Genomic DNA, 22917 nt, shown 5'->3' on the forward strand with positions numbered 1-22917 from the left:
CTTTCCTTTTGTTACTACAAGGTTCTATGCTCAGCTGTCTGTCTGTCTCAGTTACTACAGGAAGCTGTGCTCAGCTGTCTCTGGTGCGCTGGGCGCGGAGATGTAATTGAGGATTGGTGTCGGTGTGACTCCACTGCTTTCGGTGTAGATGGCCTCCCTACCTGTGCTCCTCTACCACAACCTGTGTAAGGCTCCTCGTTCTCAATCAGGGTTTCTGCCTTCAGCTATGTTCTACAGTGTTCCTTTCCAGCATACTCTAACCGTCCTGCATGCACTGTATGTGTATTCACTGTATCTGTCTAAAAGTAATGTCTATGTATGAAAGCTCAGTGTTAATTAGCTTTGGCTTCCTTCTTCATTTGTCTGGATGAATGTTCTTCTAAATACCCTCAAACCCATCTCCTTTATCACTGTCATCATCTGCTTCGTGTGAGTTGTGGCGTGTCAGAGCTCTTGTGTCCCTAACAGACTTTTTTTTATAGCTTTCTCATCTTTTATATGTTGCAATAAAATATGATTTTATTGATGATCATGTTTCACAATTCTCTGTCTCATATTCTGTGTCACAGATTTCTGTGTGTTGTGGGATATGAGTAATAATTTAGATTTTATTAGGTTATGGATCAGAGCCTAATGAACAGCTATTTCTCATAGGCTCTATATCCCAGTTCTGTATATTTCAGAGGCTGTATGTGCCAGTTTTATGTACCTCAAAAGACTCAAAAGACTTAATTTACACAGATCAAATAACCAGTATTTGCCAGACCTATATATTTCACGCCACAGGGTTCTAGCGTCTTAAAATATACTGTATTAATACCCTAGATATATATAATTTTACCTTCTGCAGGTCCTAAAACTAAAACTTACACATACAGTAAGTACCTAAGGAAAAGCATGTCAAGATATAGAAACAGCATCAGTTTGTCCTGAGAATAAAAAACCTTTTGCCTGTGACGAAGGGGGTGATGTTCTTTACAGTAGATCTAGTAAACATGGCAAATATTCTGCTGATATTATAGATTTAAAGCCATAAAAAACCCTAGAGATGGTTTTAGAAGATGGTTTTAGATGTTCACAGCTATGTGTCTCAACATTATGTTTCACAACATCTTGCATATTGATTTTAAAATATGCTTGTATATCTCGGAGATTGGCTCTTATCTTTGTGCGCGATCACATGGAATTGTCAAGTTTTTTGTTGAGTGTGAATTTGCATGGATTTTTACAATACATGATAAAGCATGCAGACCATTTCCAAAGGACCACCATAAGCAAACATGAAGAGGGAAATCTTAGTTGCATGCTAAAAGCACCTCTTAGTGTATAAGCTAATGAAGTTAGAAGTTATAAAACTCCATTACCAAGGATAACTTTATGCAGTGTTTGAAAAACTCATGGTTCCTTCAGTGGGTACGAGGACCTTTTGCACAACCCAAGACACCGTACATTATAACACATTTTCTGGTGGCAGCCGGCGACAACCGTCCTGTAAAGAGCAATAGGCCAACTACATGAAACAGAGCAGTTATGGGGGCTTGGATCATGCCTCATCGATTGTCGGACCTCATTTTTATATACAGTTTGTGACCCATCACAGCACCCTTGAATTCACCACTACCTTCCATACCAGGGATGGATTTACTCCCAGAGATACATGCCCTACAGGCTGAAACGAGTTTGATGGAAACCCAGAATCTGTTCAGTGCTCTGGAGTAAAACTGAAGTAGCTCAATAAATCACATTTTGTCCAATAACTACAATGAAGATTGAGTACTAGTGTACAGAAATGATCAAGACATATGCAATACATTACACACATGTGCATTTATCATTATACCCATAGACTACATGTAAAAAACAGTCTTGTACATTTATAATACCCACTCAAGTTCCCTGAAACAAGTATGCCACACTATGATTCATTGGGACCAGTTGAGAACAATCTTGCGAATGTTGCGGATTGGAGCCACAGCCATGTTCCCCTTCCCACTACAATCTAATCAGTTACACTGTAAGTAGTAACATATACAGTGAGGAAATGTAACATGCATGGGATACGGTTATCCCAAACCATTGACAAGACCAAAGACTGAATAACTTTTCTGGATTTTACAGGGAAAACAAGCAGACTTAATGGGCCGAATGGGTCTTATCTCCCATCAAATTCTGTCTCTATGTTTTAGGCACATCTATTTGAACAAATATTTAAATGTAAAACAGTCTCAAGACTTTTCTACAGAAAGTTTATTGTTGATGGCCCTCTATTAGTATGGCACTTGTCAGAGTGAATGAATGGTGGAAGACAATTTACAGGCCCTGTTTTCATACCCATTTTGGCTAAAGAGCTTGGAAGAAATTCTGGGTTGATCAGATTTACTCCTCCAATGTTCACAGTGAGTAAAGGGATCTTCCAGTGGTTTCTAGAATTTCTTGTACCCTGACTAGAGTTCCTGGTTTTACTTGTCCCTTTCTGTCTTACTCCCAAGATAACCAAGTATGCCTGGGAGGATATAAAGTAGGTTGAAAAGCTATTACTCTGTGGAGTTTTTTTTTAATACATGGATTTTTTTAACTAAAAGGAGAGTTGTCAGGGGAGATGTGGATTTAACTCCTTTACTTCACTAAGTATTATGAAAATGCATAGTAAATAAGCTTGGCTGGCTGGCTCTGTATAATGTGTAGTTAAATCAGTGACATTTCTTCTCACCCATTAAATTATGCATTATGCCAGGCCAGGCCAGCCCTTCTAGCAAGAGGAAGCTGTGATTGTTGTCCCTTTGTAATGAATAATGAGGTGAGGGAGCTGAAACCACAACTCTCTTGCAAACACACCAGCCTGCCCTCTCTTTAGTGTATATTCAATTCTAGGTCCAATAAATTGAAGACATGGAAAGTGAAATGGTTTCCCTAACTTGGGAATACATTCCTAACGTATGACATTGTTATGCATCTGCCATCCCCATTGCAGACCCTGCTCAATTCGTGATTCAGGTGATTTTTATTGAAACTTGGCTATATACCACCACTGGATATGATACAGAACTGACTCAGTGGACACCACCTCCTTGAAGAAAGCAATGCTTGAAACCATTGTGTGCTCCTCCTAAACAGACAACAACCACATGTTATATTTTGGACTTCATCTCAACTATAATAGAGTTATTATTTAACAATATAATGGCTTGATAAGGGTTCTACTTAGTACGCCTTTCTCCAAGCAATCTGTGAAGACCCTACATCGCATCCATGGTTTGTTATTGGGGTTTGTATAGTTCCTTGTTAATTAATTGATACATTGTTCATCCCATATATTTCACTAGAAGTTTTTCTGTGTAAGTCTCTTCTAATTCATTTTCCAGTGCCTATATATTCAATGACACTTCTACGATTCCAAAGTACTTCGGACCTTAGTGATAAATGGCAACATTATGTGGATGATATCGCTGCTTACTCACCTGGGGACCACCAACATGGTGTAGCAAAGGGTCACTTTGGATACTTCTAAATAATAGCTGGAAGTTATTGTATTTTGAAGTAATATGCTTATTTTGATTATCTCCCTCAATTATATTCTGCTAATTAATGTAAACCCATTCCAATTCATATCACAATTCAACCCGAATCCCCTTTCCCCAAGGACTTTCCTATGCCATACACTATATGAACTGGAGCACTAACTTTAGTAAATCAACTCACTTGGACCTGTACATGGAAATTGATGGGTGGATATGAGTCATTATTGATTCCTGGCCTGCCAACCCTAGGTTAAATACCTTGTTCCTCTGTATTTGACTGCCAAAGTATGTAGGAGATCTCTACTCCTACTTGACTACAACCTCGCTAGAAATCTATGTTTCTTAAAATATAGACAATATCTTAGCATGTATGTGACATCAGTGAGCAAACAGGGAATGTGATTACAGTATATATATATATATATATATATATATATATTTGGATATTGTTTCCACTGATGTAAATGAATGAAATGTACTAAATGAAACATGCTTTACATGAGATAACACATCATGGGTGGTGCAATTCCTAACCTGCATGATAAGTGACAATGGGGGTTGGGGTAAAGAGGTTTAGAATTGGAAAATCCCACAAACAAATACATATATAATATACTTACAGCCCCATTCTATATGTTGAATTATATGTTTATCTTGTGTATATAAAAAAAAGAACCTTCAGTGTTGCATTTGGCCAAGTGTTCTGCAATGGCCAGCAAAGTTAAAAGGTGAGATATCTTCTCTTTTGGATTACCATTAACATTTAATATCTCAATGTATTAAATGAATTTACCACCCTTCTCAGATGAACCCCCGCTGCTGATAAATCCGCACACTTCTTGGGCTCTGTGAGTCATAGATCAAAACAAATGTGGGAATCCATCTAATAGGTATGTTGATAGAGGAAGAGAAAGGGAATTTCTGCCCACTTACCAACACCTACAACCAGTTTTCTGCACACATTCCGATATGTACAGATCAGGAATACAGTTAAGATGGAGAACGATTCTTATTTCAAGACACTGGACTCAATCTTCACAGGAACAGTCCAATTAAATGGTATAACTGCACTCATTACAATGTATTGGGGCATCAGGCTCCCTGTAACACCACTGCAGTGTGGACCATTTAAAATCAATGATGTGATATAATGCGATAATGACATCATATCCTGATGCTCAATTGTAAGAACGGCGGAGCAGAGGGGATAGATAAATATGCCATTGATTATAAATGGCTTACCTTCCTATATAATAAGAATTTGCCACAGATTACATAATATTTGTCTAATTTCAATTTCAAGATTGTTTTCCTTTTGTTTTGCTTTTTTTCTTTGGCAAAATACTACATTTTAACCAGTGAGTTTGCTGCAAATGAAAAATATTCTAAGGTTAATATTTATTGGTCTCAGAAGAGAAAGTATCTTCAATTACAATTATCTGATATTCAAGTAGTTTGACTTTGGAATGACTACTTTAGATAGATCCTATGCTATTGGAAGTTAATTTTAATCTTGTTTTTGTCACACAATGTTGCATATTAAAAACTGCTATCCTGCCTTTGGTTGCATGTTACAGGATTTATTTCTTCGTAGCCACTTTGTTAAGTCTGGCAGGTTGGGTATCAGGGAACGTTTGATCTGTCAGGGATTGTGTATCGTACATTTGAACAGCATTCTGAAGCAGCAATGTACGTCACGTAAGGCTCAAATTACCAAACACACTGTCTTGGCCCAATGGACTGCTATCAAGGCTGAGTTTGGGAAAGGTCCTTTGGACTGAAATATTGCCTGTGTAATACTTGTGAACAATGCAGCCACTGAAAGTAACTGTACCGTACAGGACTGAGTATTATATTATATAATTATATTAATATATTATATTATGTTATATAACTGGTTAGCTTTGATGTGCTGATGCTCTTCAGCTGTGTGTCATAGAATCTCATAGATTGTGTGCCATTGCTTTTATTTCATGGAATGCGTTCTAGAGGTCTTGTTCCTCATTGAATCCGTGTTGTCTTTTCATCTCATTGGTTGTATACCCGCGAGTTGTGTGAGTGCTCTCATTGTCTATCTTGTGCTCTCTTCTGTATGCTGTCCTATGCAGTAGGTTGTTGTTAGCATGCATTCATTTCTAACAAGTTCAGTGTTTCCTCCTCTCCTTCCTCATGGGTTGTGTGCTGCATGCCTTTTTTAATGGATACCATGGCCTTTACTTGTTTTGTGAGCTTCTTTAATTTCCTTTGGCTACAAGTCACATAATTTCCCTTCCCTTCAGGCTTCATCTATCTGTGCTGCAGGAACCTAGCAGTTCCCTCCTGGTGTTGGACTGGCAACACACAGAGCCCCCTATTGGCGCACGCATTGTTGACTATCTTATCAGCCAAGAAAAGGTCTCCGATCGAATGGACCTTTCCAAAGTGGATACAGGTTTGAATGCATAACCATTTCATTCCCATTCACTAAACAAAACATGGCTTCCTTTTTTTCTACCACAAAAAAAGATCCAGAAAACATACCTTGAATACAATGATATCAAGAGATACTTACTTGGTGCCCTTTTTTTCACTGTTTTGCAGATATGAGTAGATGTATCTTCCTTTGTTCACATTTTGCAATTTCTGATACATACACTGTAGGCAAAATTATACGCACTATGGATAGACAAAAATCCACCACTTTGTCTTTCTTAAATTAGTAATTCTAGCTTAATTACTGCATTAAATATTTCATAGACAACAGAATCAAGGCATATGTACTAGTGATAGATAATATTATTAAGCTCTGTAGCACTTTACAGGATTTAGACTATAAAATAGCTATGAAACAAAACTGCCATAACCAACAGAAGATAGGAGTTGTAGACATAAAGCAATTGAGAGCCTATAGCTTTCCTAACCCTAACAGAGGGACTTCCTTCTCTGATGGACAGATTTAATTTTCTTTCTTTTTTCCCCTTTTCTTTCTTACGTCTTTCTCCTTCTTTTCATGTTATCCCCATACCTTCATTATTCAGAGACAGTGCTGAGTTTTGTGGAAGATATAATCTCAGGAGCGAAGTCTCCATGTGTGATGCCGGCTCAAGTCCCCGACAAGCATTCCTCAACCATCTCACTCATTACTCGCTGCCTGGAGCCTGACACTACTTACACGTGAGCTACACTCCCTCATCGTAGCATGTTGTACCCTAAATAGAGTCGGGTTATAATCTAAATAGGTTATAACTTAACTTTAAAGACCCGGGGCTGTTCTTCTCACTTGTAAAATAGACAGAAGGAGTAAAAACTCAAAATGAACAATTTAAATGTCTTCTGGGAGAAGACCAAAATTACTGAAGAATCCTGTATATTGGCTTCATGTCCCTGGTGTTATCTTACCTGCATTAGTTGAGGTACTGGAAGATATGGAGGCAACAAAACATCCTTACAATATTTAACCCACATTTTAAAAGATCAAGCTTATCAATCATGCTATACAGACATCTGCCTCATAACCGTACTACATGATCTGCTTCCCTTGACACTGCATTCTTTCTCTTTTTCTGTTCTCAACATGTCCCTTTAATGACACCTGCTTGATGTCATTTTTCTATTCTTTATGGTGGATTTTTTTTTTTTTTTTTTTAACTTTCATTGTTGCAAAGAGATGACGATAAACATAATATTAAAGATTAAAGAAATGCTAGTTTTTCATCTTAAATATTAAGTTATGTTGCAAGGACCGATATATATGGCATTGTAAAGGAATGCTAGCTTCTCATCTTAAATTTTAATGTATGCTGAAAAGACCTATATATGGAATTATTATTGGTGAATGAATGAATTTTCGATGATATTGATAAACATTGATGATGTTGATGTCAATGCTCTTCCAGCACACAGCTATTAACAATCTTCCTCATATATTATTTTAAGTTTCTCTTAAAATATGGGTGAGAAACAAACAGAGATGACAACAAACCCAAAGCATATACAGGAAATCTCTAATGTGTCAGAACTATTTGGCCAGTGACAGTTCCTTTATCTGAAAAAAAACTTTTTAGTTGCTCACCAAAGTGCATTTGATAAATAAATGGCACCTTTACATTCAGGGCCATAAAGATGCTCCAGGTAAGCATGAAAATACAAAAGAAATGTATATATAGTACAATAACACAATATATAGCGGTAATAACCACTCACTCTGAATAGAGCAGACAATTGCTCATTTTATCCACGTCAACTGTCCCATAAGGTTTCTGTGTTCTGTGCTCCAAACCTTGACACTTAAAGTGATAAAATAAGTATTTTTTTTATTTTACTTGGAGCATCCCCAAAGATAAAGGTGCCATTTATTTATTATAGGCACTGTAGGTGTATTGAGCACCCTGTTTGCTATATATTGTGTTTTTCACTATTGCGAATAAGGGCGCAGGACACACATTCACATATTTACAATTTCACAGCGATAGCCTGGGCTGTACGTGGCAGACATTGAAACAGATCTATGGTTTCTTAAGCTTGACCATAGAGACCCCAATGGACACCTTGGGAGGAAAAGTGTTTGGAGTAACAAATAACAAATACAACAGTTGCTAAAGGCTTTTACAAAGCTGCTAAAACTAGTTAAGAAAAGTCTAAAATTCTTTTCTTTGGGCTTACTTCACGTGTGTCTTTCTTTGGGACCTAAACCCTTTTGATCTTTTTTGCTCCCTAATGTCCAATTTTACTAGGAGCTCAGAATGTTTGCGGAGTATAAATGTATTCCGCACACATAGAGGTTATAACACTGTGTACATAAATAGCATATAGAAAAAGGGACTAGAAATTACATTGTATAGATAAAATGTATTGTTTTTCTAACAAATGATTTGCTCTATTACATAATCATCCATCAGCGAGTGAAAATAACGTGAAAAATACCGTAACCAGACCTCTTAAAACAAAAGTATCCCTTTCCAGACCATTGAACTGTTTTGTGATATGCCTTTGGGACCAGGTTTTATTACCTTTCCCTAGTTTTACCATGATAAATTGCTTTTTTTTTAAATAAAAAAAAAAAAGTATTCATTTTATAAAAAGCACCAATGCTGCCAAAAACATGCCATAAAATATTGTCAAACATATAGTCTGTGCTAGTCTGTATTGACATATACATTGCATAAATAGAGTCATATTTTGGACAGCTCTTTGACACACATAAATATTAGTGATTTATTTGTAGTGTGCGTTAAGATATTTTGCCTTTTCTTTTGGGATATTACATGGCTGGGTCTTATTAGACTTGCGCATTTGTATTCAGGAGAACATGAAAACGAACACGAATGTTGTGTTTTCGTTTTAACAGACAAACAAACATGGCGGCGGATGAACACGCACGAAGACGCACAACACAAAGAATCTTCATTTCTTCGTGTTCGTCTTTGTATGTATATTTATACTGGGCTAGCTCAATAGTAAAAACAAAATCCCTAAATATCTCCTAGCTAATCCCCCTGGTCCCTTCCTCACATACAAGTCACTGCCTCTAGCATATCTTAAGTCTTCTGTCATAGACTTAAGGGGTTAATACAGGAATCAGTAGGATCGCGCCAGGATTTAATGGTCCGTAAGAGCAACTCTATTGGTTGCCGGCAGGGTGCTCATCTGGTATCAACCAATGAAAGGCAGCTCTGACAACCACTCTGAGCAACTTGGCCTGCGAGGAACAGGGATTTATGTCCCACTGCCAAAGGGCAGGACAAGGTACACCTCGGGGCAACTTGGCCTGGGGAGATCAATGGCCAGGATTTAAAGGTCTATAAGAGCAACTATATTGGTCGCCGGCAGGGGGCTTGTCTGGCATCAACCAATGCAGCTGACATGATCCTATGGATTCCCATATTAACCCCTGCTATACCACGGAAGACTTAATTAGAGCTAGAAAACCAGCAAAAAACCAAGAGAAAAATGAATACAAAGAACGTATACAAATATTTGCCCAAAACAAACACGGGAAAGGACGAATGTGAAGATTTTTTCCCCAAATAAAAACATGAAGACTTCGCCGACACCCAAGACTAGTAATTTCCATGCCACATATTATACTTTTGATCATGTAAATATGAGGTCCTTATATGTTTGGGATGAACAGCCCTGGGTTCACATAAAAAGTGTCACAGCATCAAAAATCTAATTCTGTATTAGTTTTGCATCCAAAGTGACATTTTCCATTGTGGTTAAAATGATAGGTGTATGCAGTCTAGACGGCTGTATTGATCAGGAGTTGGAGACATCCACTGTTTTTGGCATTGTAAGCTTTCGAGCGGACGCTTTTTCCTAACGTATCAGTTTGTCTTACTCTGTCAGTTCTAGTAATTCTGAAATAATAATTGCAAATGCTCTTTTAATGATAATACTTCAGCACGAAAGACACAGCAGTATCTTTTGTTCTCTCCATTACTGGCCAGGTTCACGCTTTGGGGAGTGGATAATACAGGCCGTCGCTCTGAGCCAAGCTACGTGACAGTAAAAACCCCTTGCCCAGAGGTGGATGATGTGAAATCTCAAGGTAAGTTAGCACCAATGTAGTAAACCCGGCTTTAGCTTGCACCTAGCTCAAGTTGGGTAGAACTCCCCAAAATCCTCCTATTATTCACTATTTTGGTCCTTGCAAGCATCCATACAAACCTTTTCAGAGAGTTTCCTAGATCTGTGGGTGTCCAGCTCTGCTTACACGCAGTAAACAAAGCGTAGGGGTCCGGCTCTGTACCAGCGAGCTTGCGCTTCTCTACAATATAATATTATGTTATCAGCAGGTGTATCCTGAAGTGTGCCTATTCTAATGAGTACCTCTCATCTTTGTGAGTATAAACACAATTGCCGTTCCTATCTAATTAACAATTCTGGTACCAAGTAATAAGTATTGTGCAGTCACCGTGACAACTAATGGAATGTTCTTCCCAAATCCCCTACTTTACCACTTTCCATCAGAACTGATATTCATATATAATAACCACTCATTCTCTATAATATCAATACAATTATTTCCAGAGACCCCAAGCTTGTCCTTCAGAGGATAATGCTGTAGCTTTTCCTCAAGCACTTGCACTCGTGTATCTCGCCAGAATGCACAATACTATGGCAATGGGATGCTGATCTCTCGCTATATATATTATGGGAGTCGGAGCATATATAATAGATTTCTAATGGCTGCCTGAGCTCATGGTAACAAAGGTCCTTGATAGAGATTTTCTTGCAATCCAGAAGTATTCACGCCTCATAAAACCCTTCATAAAAACCTAAAATCATTGTCGCTACAGAAGCAAATTGCTTAGTAATTCTAATTAATTAAATGTTATAAATTGCTTGAATGTTCTTTTCTTGGAAACACAGCCCTAACTGCTATGTTTTCTATATTCAGTGATATTTGTTATGGAGGTTCCTGCAGTTAGGCTGTTTTGGCAAACCAATTAAACCTAATTAAGACTAAACTTAACAACTGTTAAAGATGATAGAGAATATTTTAAATATATTATAGTTCTGTCTTTCTGCATTCCTGCCATATAACGTAAAGTGCTTTTAAGTCCTATTTTTTTTTAAAATAATGGGTTTTGGATAATTGGAAATAATTAGCGGCGCCCTGAGTCACTGCACAAGGCGCTGTGGTTATTATCTTGCAGTCGAGTAAAGAAATGATCATGCACCATTACATAAGTGATGTACATTTTACTTGGATTCTTATACCCCTCGTTTTAAATTACTTACGTTATCCTTCCCCAGAGGTAGCTGACAAAGTATACAATCTGTTTAATGGTTACACCAGCGGAAAGGAGCAGCAGACGGCATATAACACGCTGCTGGAACTGGGCCCCCCCAACCTGCACCGGGTGCGCTATCACTACAACTTGCACTTCCAAAGTTTTGGAGAGTTCACCTGGCGATGTGAAGATGAGCTGGGACCCAGGTAACACAATCACAGTGTCATCTGTGTGATGTCATGTCCACTTGGGATTTAAAGGAAACATTTTGAAACATTTTATCTCAAAGATTATTAGTTTTGGGTGTTTTTTCATTTTATGTTCTTTAGTGGAATTATCACATCTCTACCGGTACATTTTGGCTATGACAACTAATGCATGTAATATATACATATACTATATACATCAGCCTTCACATATATACTATACTATACTTATACTATATACATAAGTGCCCTGAATGACTTGAAATTATTGGAAAAAAATAGAAATGTCATAAATTGCCTAGACGTTAATCCGGCTAAAGGGTAATAATACGGTTAGATTTGAGAAATATAATGTTAACTACTACAACTCGGGAACGTTCCAGGTGTCAAAGGTCATGGCTTTCTTTTAACTGTTCTCTAAATGCCCTGGTTAACTTCTGTCTTTCTCTGGTTCTCCAAGAAAAGCGGCCTTGGTGCTGTCGCAGTTGGACGCATTAAGTCCCTGGTGTATTCACCTTCTCAATGAACCCAGGATCAGCCTGCGTCGGTCATCCCTGCGCTACCTGGCGTGTCGATACAGCGAAGTCAAGTCTCATGCAATGAACTGGACTGACCTGAGCCGCGATCTGAGAAAAAACTGCGAAGAGCAAATGCTTGTTGTGTTGAGCAGTGACTATGGAGACAGTAAGGATAACTGAGGAAAGCGCTTCGATACCAGGTACAGAATGCGACTGGATATAAAGCAGAGAGAGGATTTAAGACCTGAGACCCATTGCTGGACTGGCCTCATTCTGAACTCTCATCTCTCTCGATGAACGAATCCATTTTGGCCAGGCTGGCTTCTAAAATTAGGGTTATTGCAAGCAATTAATGAAAAATCACTATCCACACCGTTCTGAATTGTACAAAAGGGGATTGTCACTCCTTTCTTGAATCTCAAATATTCTACAGTATTTAAACTACACATTTCCTGATTGTGGACATGAGTATTTAAATTGTATCAGATATTGTCACCGGAAGGAGTTCACCATTTTCACTGCCTTTGGGGTTTTTAGGAGCTCCCCCTGGTGGCGGGAGGGTGAAAAAACATAGAAAATGGTACATAATATCACCTGCAGCACAAAACGGTAGCAGTGTTCTGAGTAGCTGAAGTTAGGAAGGAGAAATGTGTTGTGCGTTAGAAAATGCTTGCAAGTGTCTTGATCTGTTTGCACTAAATACTCTGTTTCATCTAAGGTTTCTATCAAAGTGCAAGTAATGGCAATAGCTTCTCCGGCTCTGCTCTCCTCTAGCTTTCTCACAACCTATTTCAGTCCAGAGCAGTTCACACAGTGCCTGATTCTCATACGGGAGGGTCAACTTATCCTTGTCTTCCAGGTGCAAAACTGGAATAATAAACAGCTATGAGTTTGCGCCAGAAGGAATCCAAGTCGTGTCTAGCCACCTACTTCAGCTCAATAGTTTCATACTGATCTAGGTGAGCCTTATTCTGTACTCATACTCTGTTTACCGCAGAGCCTTCATACATCCTTAGTGAACTCTTCAAAACCTTCATCTGCAAACAAATTTCACTGAAAGGCAAGGTACACCAGAACCAATGTCAAAATCAACGTCACAGAATCAATACTTGAAATGAGAATCCGAGTAACAAATGTTTCGCAACTCAGGACAAACTTTAACGTTATTACTTAAGCACAGGTGTGTCAATGTTTCACCAGTTTCCACAGGTTCTCCTGTGCTCAAGCAGGGATATCCTTTAATTCTGATCTTTAACGGGCCATTTAAGATGTTTTCTGGGGTAGACTGGTAGCTCTCATTATGAGGTGGAAGACCAATGAAGTAGTTTAGGCATAGAACGAAGAAGCACGCCACCTGGTCAAACTAGTAATACCCAAATTATTCTAATGCTATTCCAGCTGCTATATAGGATGTCCAGAAAACCTACTAAAAAAACCCAGGAAGTAACAATTCTGAAACATTGTTTAAAACCTGTTTGCACTTTATCCCATTGCACCACGTAACCATATCCGATCCGAGAGATTACTAACATCACTATCCTCGGATCTGAGCAGCCCAAACGTCAAAAGCTTGCATGGCCAGGACCAAAAGGTTCTTGGGCACCGAGTGGCGTAAAAACACTTACTTGACGTGGATTTAAAAGTCGGCATTTTTGACAAAGTAATATTACAAAACATATATATATTGAAATTAAGAGAAAATACTTGTGTCAAAAATGTTTTTTAAAGTTGCAACGTTTTCAATGTGCTCCTGGATTCCTAGACATGCTGATAATGATGAAGGGTATGTCTGTTTTTGATTCTTTGCCCACAGTTACACGGGCGGCTTTGTTTGCCTATGCCGGCTTCTTGATACATGGAACAGAGTTGGGATTGCATCGTGTGTACGTACTAGTCACCCTGATCTGACGGGGTTGTGATTGATAGTACAGCTACTGGATCACCGGAGATCATTGCATTGGCCTGTTTATTAATGCCAGGTTCAAGAAGAGAGAAGAGGGTTCTCTACTTAATTTGTAATCTAAAGGGTATAATTCCTCCTTAAACACAGTTTGGAGTTCTAGCTCTGCGCCCCCAGGATATACAGTCATTACACCTTTACACTTGAAGCATAATTTATAGGAGAAAAGCACAGACAATGCACCTTTTGTGTATACTGTAGAAGTGATTTACACCTTCGTTAAGAAATTATGTTTTATCACAAATTTGCAACGTGGTCGACTTGTTTTAACAAGTGCATTGATGCTAAAAGCATGATAAATGTATCTCTGCGCTTTAAAAAAAAAAGAAAAAAAAGGTCCAGGAATGGAAAATTCAAGTAAGACCTGTAATTAACCGACTGAGTGCCAGAAGTGGTATATTCATTCACAAATTCTCATGCACACTCTTTTAAGAACAGATCTACCAAAGGACCAAATTTGCAAAGATTGAGACTGAAAGAATGCTCAAATATTATTTTTTTTATCATGATTATGATGTCATTGTAAAAAGTAAGCTGTGAGAGAATATATTAAAAAATATATATTAAACAAAACAGTGAAAAACATAGAAAAAAATGAATGATATTATGCCCTTTTGAATAATCCATTGAACAGACAGATGAGAATACTAAACAGCCTAAAATGTTCAAAGTAGGGATTCTGGCATTTGGTCTCAAAATCCTGTGACTTAGTGAGTCTGTTCCAGTTAATATGTAGGCCAGCTCTTTAAATTCCACAGGGTGAGCAAGATCGGTGTCTTGGGTGCCATGTCTTTTCTGGATGCATCCAAGTGCCACCCAAATCCCTTCTATTTTAATCCTTTCCACGGACTGTTCATTCATCAAATGCGTTTTATTTGTATAAAAGAGCTTTTGAAAATTCAGCATGCAAAGACTTTGATACCGTGACAAGACTTTTTTTTTTTTTCGGCTGGTGAATTAGGGTAAGTTCCATTAGGGTAAATTTGCACATCGTACTCCGTCCTCTATCGTATAGCAACATTCTGCTCACGAAATGTTGGTGAATGCATTGGGCCATGTCAGAATGTTACATTACAATGAAGGGGTAACACGTTTACTGAAAGTGATGCCATTGAAGAGGGACAAATTCATTTTAAACCCTATAAGTGTATCACATGATACCCTACTAGCAATAACTCAATGAGGTCAGTGCACCACTAGAGGTCAGTAGCACATGAGGTCTCTGTTGCCCCTTGATGTGATTGACATGGGTATATTATTATTATATAATATGGGAACATTGTGGTTCTAAAGGCACATTAACGTAATGAATATCTCTTTTTAAGTTTCCCTTGTTCTCAGAACTCTTTAATTTGCTTTCATGTCTGTGACTGAAGCAACTTAACATTGAAATATACAATTTGGCTGCAAATAAGAACCATTCGGCCCGTCTGGTCTGCCCATATTTCCTAATGCAAGACTCATGTCTTAATTAGTCCCTGATCTTGATTCTGGATAGTTTTATGGCTATATTATCCATGTTTAAATTCCCTTATTGTATTGGCCTCTACCACTTCTCATAGGAGGCTGTTCTGTTCATCTACCACCCTCTAAGTAAATAAAAAAAAAAGTAAAAAAAAAGTTGCTTTAATAAAACACATACAGTAAAAATAATGTACTCCTTAGCCCTATTCAGAGTCAGATCCGTGTTATAAGACATGATTATTGCTTAAGCTTATGGCCCCGGTAAGATATCTTCCTCCAAGTATAATACATACAACGTGGGGACAAAGTGCAACAACAGGTCGGCCAGTACTAAGGTGTAGTAGTCATGCCTGCTCAAAAGCCGTTATATATTATATACTGTATTTCATAACTTTTATACTTCCTGACGCATAACCAATAAGTTACGAGAAACCGCAATCCGGAGGCCCTGTGGTCCAACGCGCCTCTTTGTGTATGATATTATTTCTAATAAACGAAGAAGCTAATACTGAGGGCTGGCTGCTGGCCAGCATACGTCTTCTGCGAATTGTTCCGCTATTCCAACTCTCACTAGCTTTTAAAATAAGAAAATTGAATTTTGTAGCCGTGTTAACCCAGCACACGGACCAAGCTTAGCACAAAAGTTAACCCTAAAAATTCAGAATGTGGAGCTGCAGGATCCAGCTGTACTTGGTAGAAACCAACGTTTCCAAGTCAGTGCGGGAATCCACTCGAGCAGAATTTCCTGCGGTCTGAGGAACGTGAAGACTAGTGATTTTGTAGTTCTGTCTGCCAAGTTCAATTTAAAAGCACTTGAATTACCCTGGCTGTAATCTGGTTATATTAGTAGCTAAAACAAAGAGAACTCTCCTCTGAATATGACTTCTCCTGACACAGCTTCACAATAGCATCGACGAGGAGACTGTGTGCATAGCTAGAGGTGGGCAAGCCGGCTAAAGAGTGGCACAGGCCAAACCACGTTACGGAGCCAGCATGCTAACCAGTTTAAATCCCCCTCAGCAGACACAGGTCCCAGTAGGCCTAAGGACAACTTCCAGGGGAGGAACGTGGGCTACAGTTGGTTCAAGTCAACAAAATACTGCTCATTCATAAACATGGCACCCAAAGCTGCTCACCAGCTGTGGTACGACGCATGAAAATAACTGTGATGAAGCCTAGCATGCACGGGACACACATCCCAAAAGGGCAATTAAGCCGACACTGTGATCATATGATTGTACTAGACATTTCCAATAGGAAATTCATTGTTTTGTCAAGAAAAATTTAAAAAAAAAATTGTACAAACCCATACTTTTTAGATGAAACGATTAGAGGAAAATTCTAGTGAGCTAAATATAGAAAATACAAGGAAGTTTTCTGGGAAATTCACGGAATTATTGCAATTTCTAATAGTGTTTTTTGTTCCCCATAAATCCTTCAGATTTCACGTCTGCTTAATGTCAAATATTCATAATCACTGCCAGAGAAGAAGCAGGGGGTACTGTGCACGGCACTGGCGCATAGGAGGAACCTTTTTATTTATTAATCCGTAACAGTTTCTGTACTTATTTATTATATATTATATATTCTAAATGGTGTTGAGATGTTAATTTAGGATTGTGTGTAATCCACAGTTATTTTCACTCACTTTCTCGCCCTCTTAACACCTTAATGACAAAGCCCGTACATGTACGGGCTCAAAATGCATTGTTTTCAATGGGTTTAGGGACCGCCCATTGTCTTTAAGGGGTTAAACTGTGAAACACATTTACTGTGCCTATAATCTAACATGATGCATGCACAATTTTGTACCTGTTTTGATGTTTTAAAACACATTGGAGTTTACATAAAAGAAGCCATCCTAGTGCAAAGGATGGAAAGTATTCACCATAGCAGCCAAAGTAATGCAAGAACATTCCATTAGTTGCTATGGCGATAAGATCACTTAATATAATTTGCTGTAGAATCACTTTTATACATAAAACCAATTTTCATTGTCACAAACGTAGATCGTGAAACATTTACAATAAGGGGGGGGTCAAGTACAAACATCACCGGAGATGGTAACTCGGTGGGCTGTTTATTGTAGAGCAGGATAAGGGTTTATATTTTATTTGTTTAACATGCTAGAGCGCAATTAAAGTTTGAAGTGGGGCCGCACATTTAAGCCTAAATTGAAAACATATTCCAAACGTAACTTAGTCTTTTGCCATAAATATCATTAAATTTGTTTGGCGTGGTTAATCTGGTAATAAATAAAATCCCCGCTAGCCAATTTATAATGAATTCCATCCTTGACTAATATATTGAGGATTGAAACATATTGGAACATAAATATATATATATTTATCTGAAACACAAAATACTTGATTCTGTTGACTCACTCTTTTTATTTTCCCGTAAGAAAATGTAGGATTTCCACTTAAATTTCTGGTTAGTTACCCTTTTTAGCCTGTCTAGCAGTTTTTTAAGATGGACATGCGCCACTGGGTTCATTACGGAATGGGGGAAAGTACTATGTAACTGTGCATACGTACACCTATCGGGGGGGGGTCAAATTTGTTAATTACTTCCACTTTAACGGAGGTACCATGAGTGTATTGTGCATATACAGCTCATGCACGCTATAAGAAGCACGTTCTGTTGATCAAGGCAATTCTCAAGTGGGAAATAGGTCCCATATATAAGCAATAAGATTGCTTTACAGACCATCAACATGGAAATTTCATTCATAACGTATTCACGGTCACATTGATGTGTGGTCTTTCACAATGTACAATGAATGTGTAGCTGACCTGAAAAACCCAATTATTAATCATTGGTAATCATTTTTTTTACAATTCTGTTTCCCTAAATAATTTCACATAGCCGGATGAAAGCACGTTTACTAATTTATATCATCTGAGTTTTTATGTATATCAAAGGTCTCTTAGTATTTATATATATATATATATATATATTTTATTTTATTTTTTATTATTATTATTATTTTTTTGTATTCATAATTCTCAACTACATTAGGTGAATATTGCTTCTGGTGGTCTCTCTTGTGGTGGTTGAGAACCATCTTCTTAATGCTAGCATTTAGCACTAGGGGCTATTTTATTTCCAAGCTTTTTCATTAAATTAAAATAGTTGCAAAGCTCCATTCTGTTCCAGTTCATTCCTGCATGATACACTTTTCATACAAGGAATGGGTTAATGGTATAAGAATTGATTTTTTTCAGTGTAGGCCCTCTGGTATCTCAAAATGTCAAAGTATCTTAGTTAAAAAAAATACATACCGGTACTTCCATGTAAACTGTCTATTCCGTTAGCTGTCTCTTTCATCATGGGTCCTGGGGACATGGGTATTTTGATTCTAAAACCCTAAGTTATTTGAGGATAAACACTGAAGAACACAATTATAAAGACACTGAAGACTTCCAATAATATATTAGGAAAGCTCATATCCTAAACCCATCGCTCTGACTGTCTGACTTCAGAGGAGGACATCTTGGACTGTGAGCAGCATTCCTTGAACCTTTACCAACAGTAGCGCAGAAGCAATACCTCTTCCACCAGTGACCTTCAATTTATTTGAATTAAACGGAAATGAAAGGGCATGTAAGGACATTGCTATAAAAATAACTTTTTAAGGTTAAACTATAAACAAGACTAAATATAAACATATATGAAAGGCATTGCGAATTAAACCAATGCCCCAAAGAAATAACGTTTTCCATGATGCAGCCTTCTGAAGTTCATCTTATCCATGATTTGGGTTATTACGTCACCTTTACCTGTTTTCTCCGTGGGATTCTACGGCGAGAGAGCATATCTCCTATGCGTGACACTCTTGATCGTATAGGAAATATGAGCCCCTCACCTCAACCACAAGCTCTTACAGCAAAAGAAGATGGAGATGAACTTTGTAAGGATTTATTAATGGAGAAGGGATAATGGACCTTGTGACTCACTAGTGAGGTTAGAGTGTGGACTTTAATATACGTTTTGATTTCATCTGAAAGATCCAGGATGATTTTATTTCTTTTAGAGAAAACACTGTGAATTAACTGCATGCAAGAATTAAAACCCCTGGTACGGCCAGAAAGAGAACGAATCTCTCACTGTTTTTTTTGAGGGTTTTTCTTCTCTTTCTTGGCAGTACTACAAAACGGCTGAAAACCATGTTTTGAGAATAGCAAACAAATTAGCATTAGTGATCCGTCTCATTACACTCCGTTTGGTGAGTTATTATACAAGAAAGTATTAACTGAAACAAACGGCAGATCCTCTTTTGCTGAAAGGAAAAGGAACGAAGCTGGTTTAGGCAGGCATTAATATTAATGCCTAAATTATACTTTAATATTATAGCAATATGAATAATTAATTATTGTTAATCCGGTTTTATTATGAAATATAGGTGTAATTAATACAACACACACAGAATTACCAAAATAGGTTTGAAACAATTTTGACGATAGCATTTCAGTGCCGCTAGGTTGAACTTTCTTAAGCTAAATAAATACACTATATATATATATATATATATATATATATATATATACATATGTATATATATATATATATATATATATTTATATATATATATGTGTGTGTGTGTATATATATATATATATATATATGTATTTATATATATACACATATATATATATATATATTCATATATATATATATATATATATATATTACTCAGGACATCAATTAATTTCAATTAATACATATTAATTCAGTTTTCATGTATAACAGGATTTTTTTTTATAAATTTGGACTCTCTTTTTATGGAAAAAGAAATTGCCTTTGTTGTTTTTTGAAATTATTTAAAAGAAAATGCTAAAAAAAATAAGGTAACTAAGATTTGAGCGTAGACAATGCTCTCATGTTCTTGGTGGTCGCCACAAGGAATCTCCCTTCAGTACTTCTAGCAGTTGTACAGTCAATACACCATATCATGCTTATGGTGCAAACATTGTAATATTTGTTGGAATGTATTTCATAGTTTTGCTCTTTTTTTTGGTAAAGGTGCAGATTCTTCACGCAGAGAGCTGATTACAATCAGAATATATATATATATATATATATATATATATATACACAGACAAATAAGATTTACAATGACAGGAGCAGAGAGGACTTTATGTGTTAATATTACAATGACATACGTACATTCGTAGTAGCGGTTTTTTTTTTGCCTGGATACAGAGACCATATAGAATGACTGACATTTGATTTATTCCCCATACAATGAGATTCATAACAATTTTCATATGGATATTATGGCCAAGTGTTCGCAAAGCTTTATGTGTAACGGGTATAAACAGATGAAGTTTTTTTCTCCCCTCACTATATTATGGGAATTCAGTGCTGTGATAAAGTTAAAAACTATGTCGATTAGTTTATAAACCTGTATAATTGAAAGATCATATTTTAATATATTATATTAATTATATGAGGTTGCTATGAATGATAATTAACGGAATATTTATGTTAACAGAATCTATTTCCATAATATAATAAGGCTCTTTGAGTTATTTTATCCATATCTTTCTCTATTGTTTAAAATGTTTACTAACTGTTAGCGTACTACATCATTTCTATAATCTTGATTGTTTAATGTATAATCTATAAAAGTGTATGATATTATTGTATATTTGCTATCTTTAAATAAATATCTGAATACTCTGTCCCCTCTTGAATATTTAAAGCGATAAAGTATTAGAGCCACTGGTGTATTTTCACGTGCACAAGCAATAAATTGCGTCTATGTTTATGGCTGTTTACTGGAAATTTAAGACATGCGGGCTCCAGAGCCTGATAATGAAAAAGCAGAGAAAATATCAAACTGAAGGCTCAGTGACAGAGCAATCAGTTGGGGGTTGTTACATACTAAATCGCATAGTAAAAGCATTACAGATCGTTAAATTACACCCTTCCTTCCCCTGTCCCTACTTATCACAAAATACTTCCTAAATGGTACTTCTGAAATTCCTACATGTTTTTGAAGTCTGTAGGATAGAGCGTAGAAGGCTTTCCATAGGACCGGTGGGAAAACATGTGCTAAGGGCCACTTCCAAATAAAAGTTTGGAAGCTCTTCACATCACCAGCTCTGTTATAATTTCCCGAGTCTACTAGAAGAACCTGGGGGATTTAGGGATCTCGAGTGCTAATAGTGCATTAGTGGCCAAAGTCTTGTTAAATCATTGCTGTTATCCAAAATAATCAGTTTATTTGACAAGTTGAGGTTTATGCAGATATCACTGGGTCATCCAGCCACATTTTGGGGCATTCCTAGTATTTTGCATAGTTGGGGACCACTAACAGAAAATTAAGGTAACTGATAAATAGAACGACTATATCCAAACGGCCTCTAGCGATACCTCCCTTCAATAGCTAGAAATAAAGGTGCGACAGGTCACAAATGGGAAGAGCATTTCTTGAAGATGAAGGACATCGGGTAACACCTTGTCTTCTAATGCAATGTATATAAAAATCTGGCACTGCGGGCTAAATCCTAGGCCCTGCAGGTCATTCAGTGATACTCCATATCAAACCATGTTCCCCATCCATCAAGCATAATAAGGACATTCATAAAATACACACACAAAACATGCTCAACTGTACTTATAAGTGAAAATAGCTTTTTTCAGATATTTTCCTTTTTACTAATTGGAATCACTTAGTTTTTACAGAAGACATTCCTGGCTATGTGCATTTTCGAAGGCTCAAGACTCTTGAAGGTGTTGTCTTTCCCTACTTGATCCAGTGAGAACGGTCACTCATTGAGAACCTATTGCAAGTGGTGGGCCGAAAAAAGTGTTGTTAATGCCAATTTGAAAACTCCTAAACAAATTTAAAAAAGTTAAGTAGGCAACAAAATATCAAAATGATAGCTCTATACATAAACATTTTTCTCTAGCAAAAAATAACTCAACCCCAGTGTATCTCATATTGACTGGACAGTATTCTTCTTCGGAACACTGACATTTATATATATTTATATATATATATATACACTTCCAATTTGATTTATTAATAACACTATAACATACACTAGATACATTACAGTAACCCCAGGTATTTATTAATATATATTATACTCTTATAAAATACCTTGGACTGATTTGATACAATCTTGTTACACACAACATACTCTGATCATGCAGCTGACAGGACACATATTGACCAACGTAGAGTATATGCTCTAGTTCTCTATTATTATTATTATACCTTATTTATATTGTTTTTCAGAGCACAGAATATTCTACCATAAGAATCTTTACCGTTGCTTTGGAAAATCAGCCTACTTTTGGTTTATAAAAAGGTGATATTTTCAGTGTCTCATTTGAGCGTCCATGTACACAGTCTCTGCTTTAATACCATAATGTTCCAAACTGATGTTCCCATAAAGTGGTGTTTAATCCAGATTTTTCAAATTCACAGTTCCGTTTCGTAGATAACTTCACTAAAGACCTCATAGTTTTTGTAGTACAGGTGGAGTTTCCAAACGGGGGCGTTGACTGCCCCCCCCC

The 22917-nt window shown here is 37.1% G+C and overlaps 1 protein-coding gene across 1 annotated transcript in view; it reads left to right on the top strand.

The window, feature by feature from the left end:
- ASTN1 (astrotactin 1) overlaps positions 1-12352 on the top strand; it is a 120985-nt gene extending 108633 nt beyond the window's left edge. Inside the window, exons 19-24 of the mRNA XM_053468591.1 lie at positions 52-185; positions 5798-5949; positions 6536-6671; positions 9947-10047; positions 11259-11442; positions 11903-12352. Coding sequence (XP_053324566.1) covers positions 52-185; positions 5798-5949; positions 6536-6671; positions 9947-10047; positions 11259-11442; positions 11903-12140 — 945 coding nt within the window. The 3' untranslated portion in view covers positions 12141-12352. The remainder of the gene's footprint in view (positions 1-51; positions 186-5797; positions 5950-6535; positions 6672-9946; positions 10048-11258; positions 11443-11902) is intronic.
- Positions 12353-22917: the final 10565 nt, after the last annotated feature.

This window comes from Spea bombifrons, chromosome 6 (assembly GCF_027358695.1).
Source record: "Spea bombifrons isolate aSpeBom1 chromosome 6, aSpeBom1.2.pri, whole genome shotgun sequence".
Lineage (NCBI taxonomy): Eukaryota > Metazoa > Chordata > Amphibia > Anura > Pelobatidae > Spea > Spea bombifrons.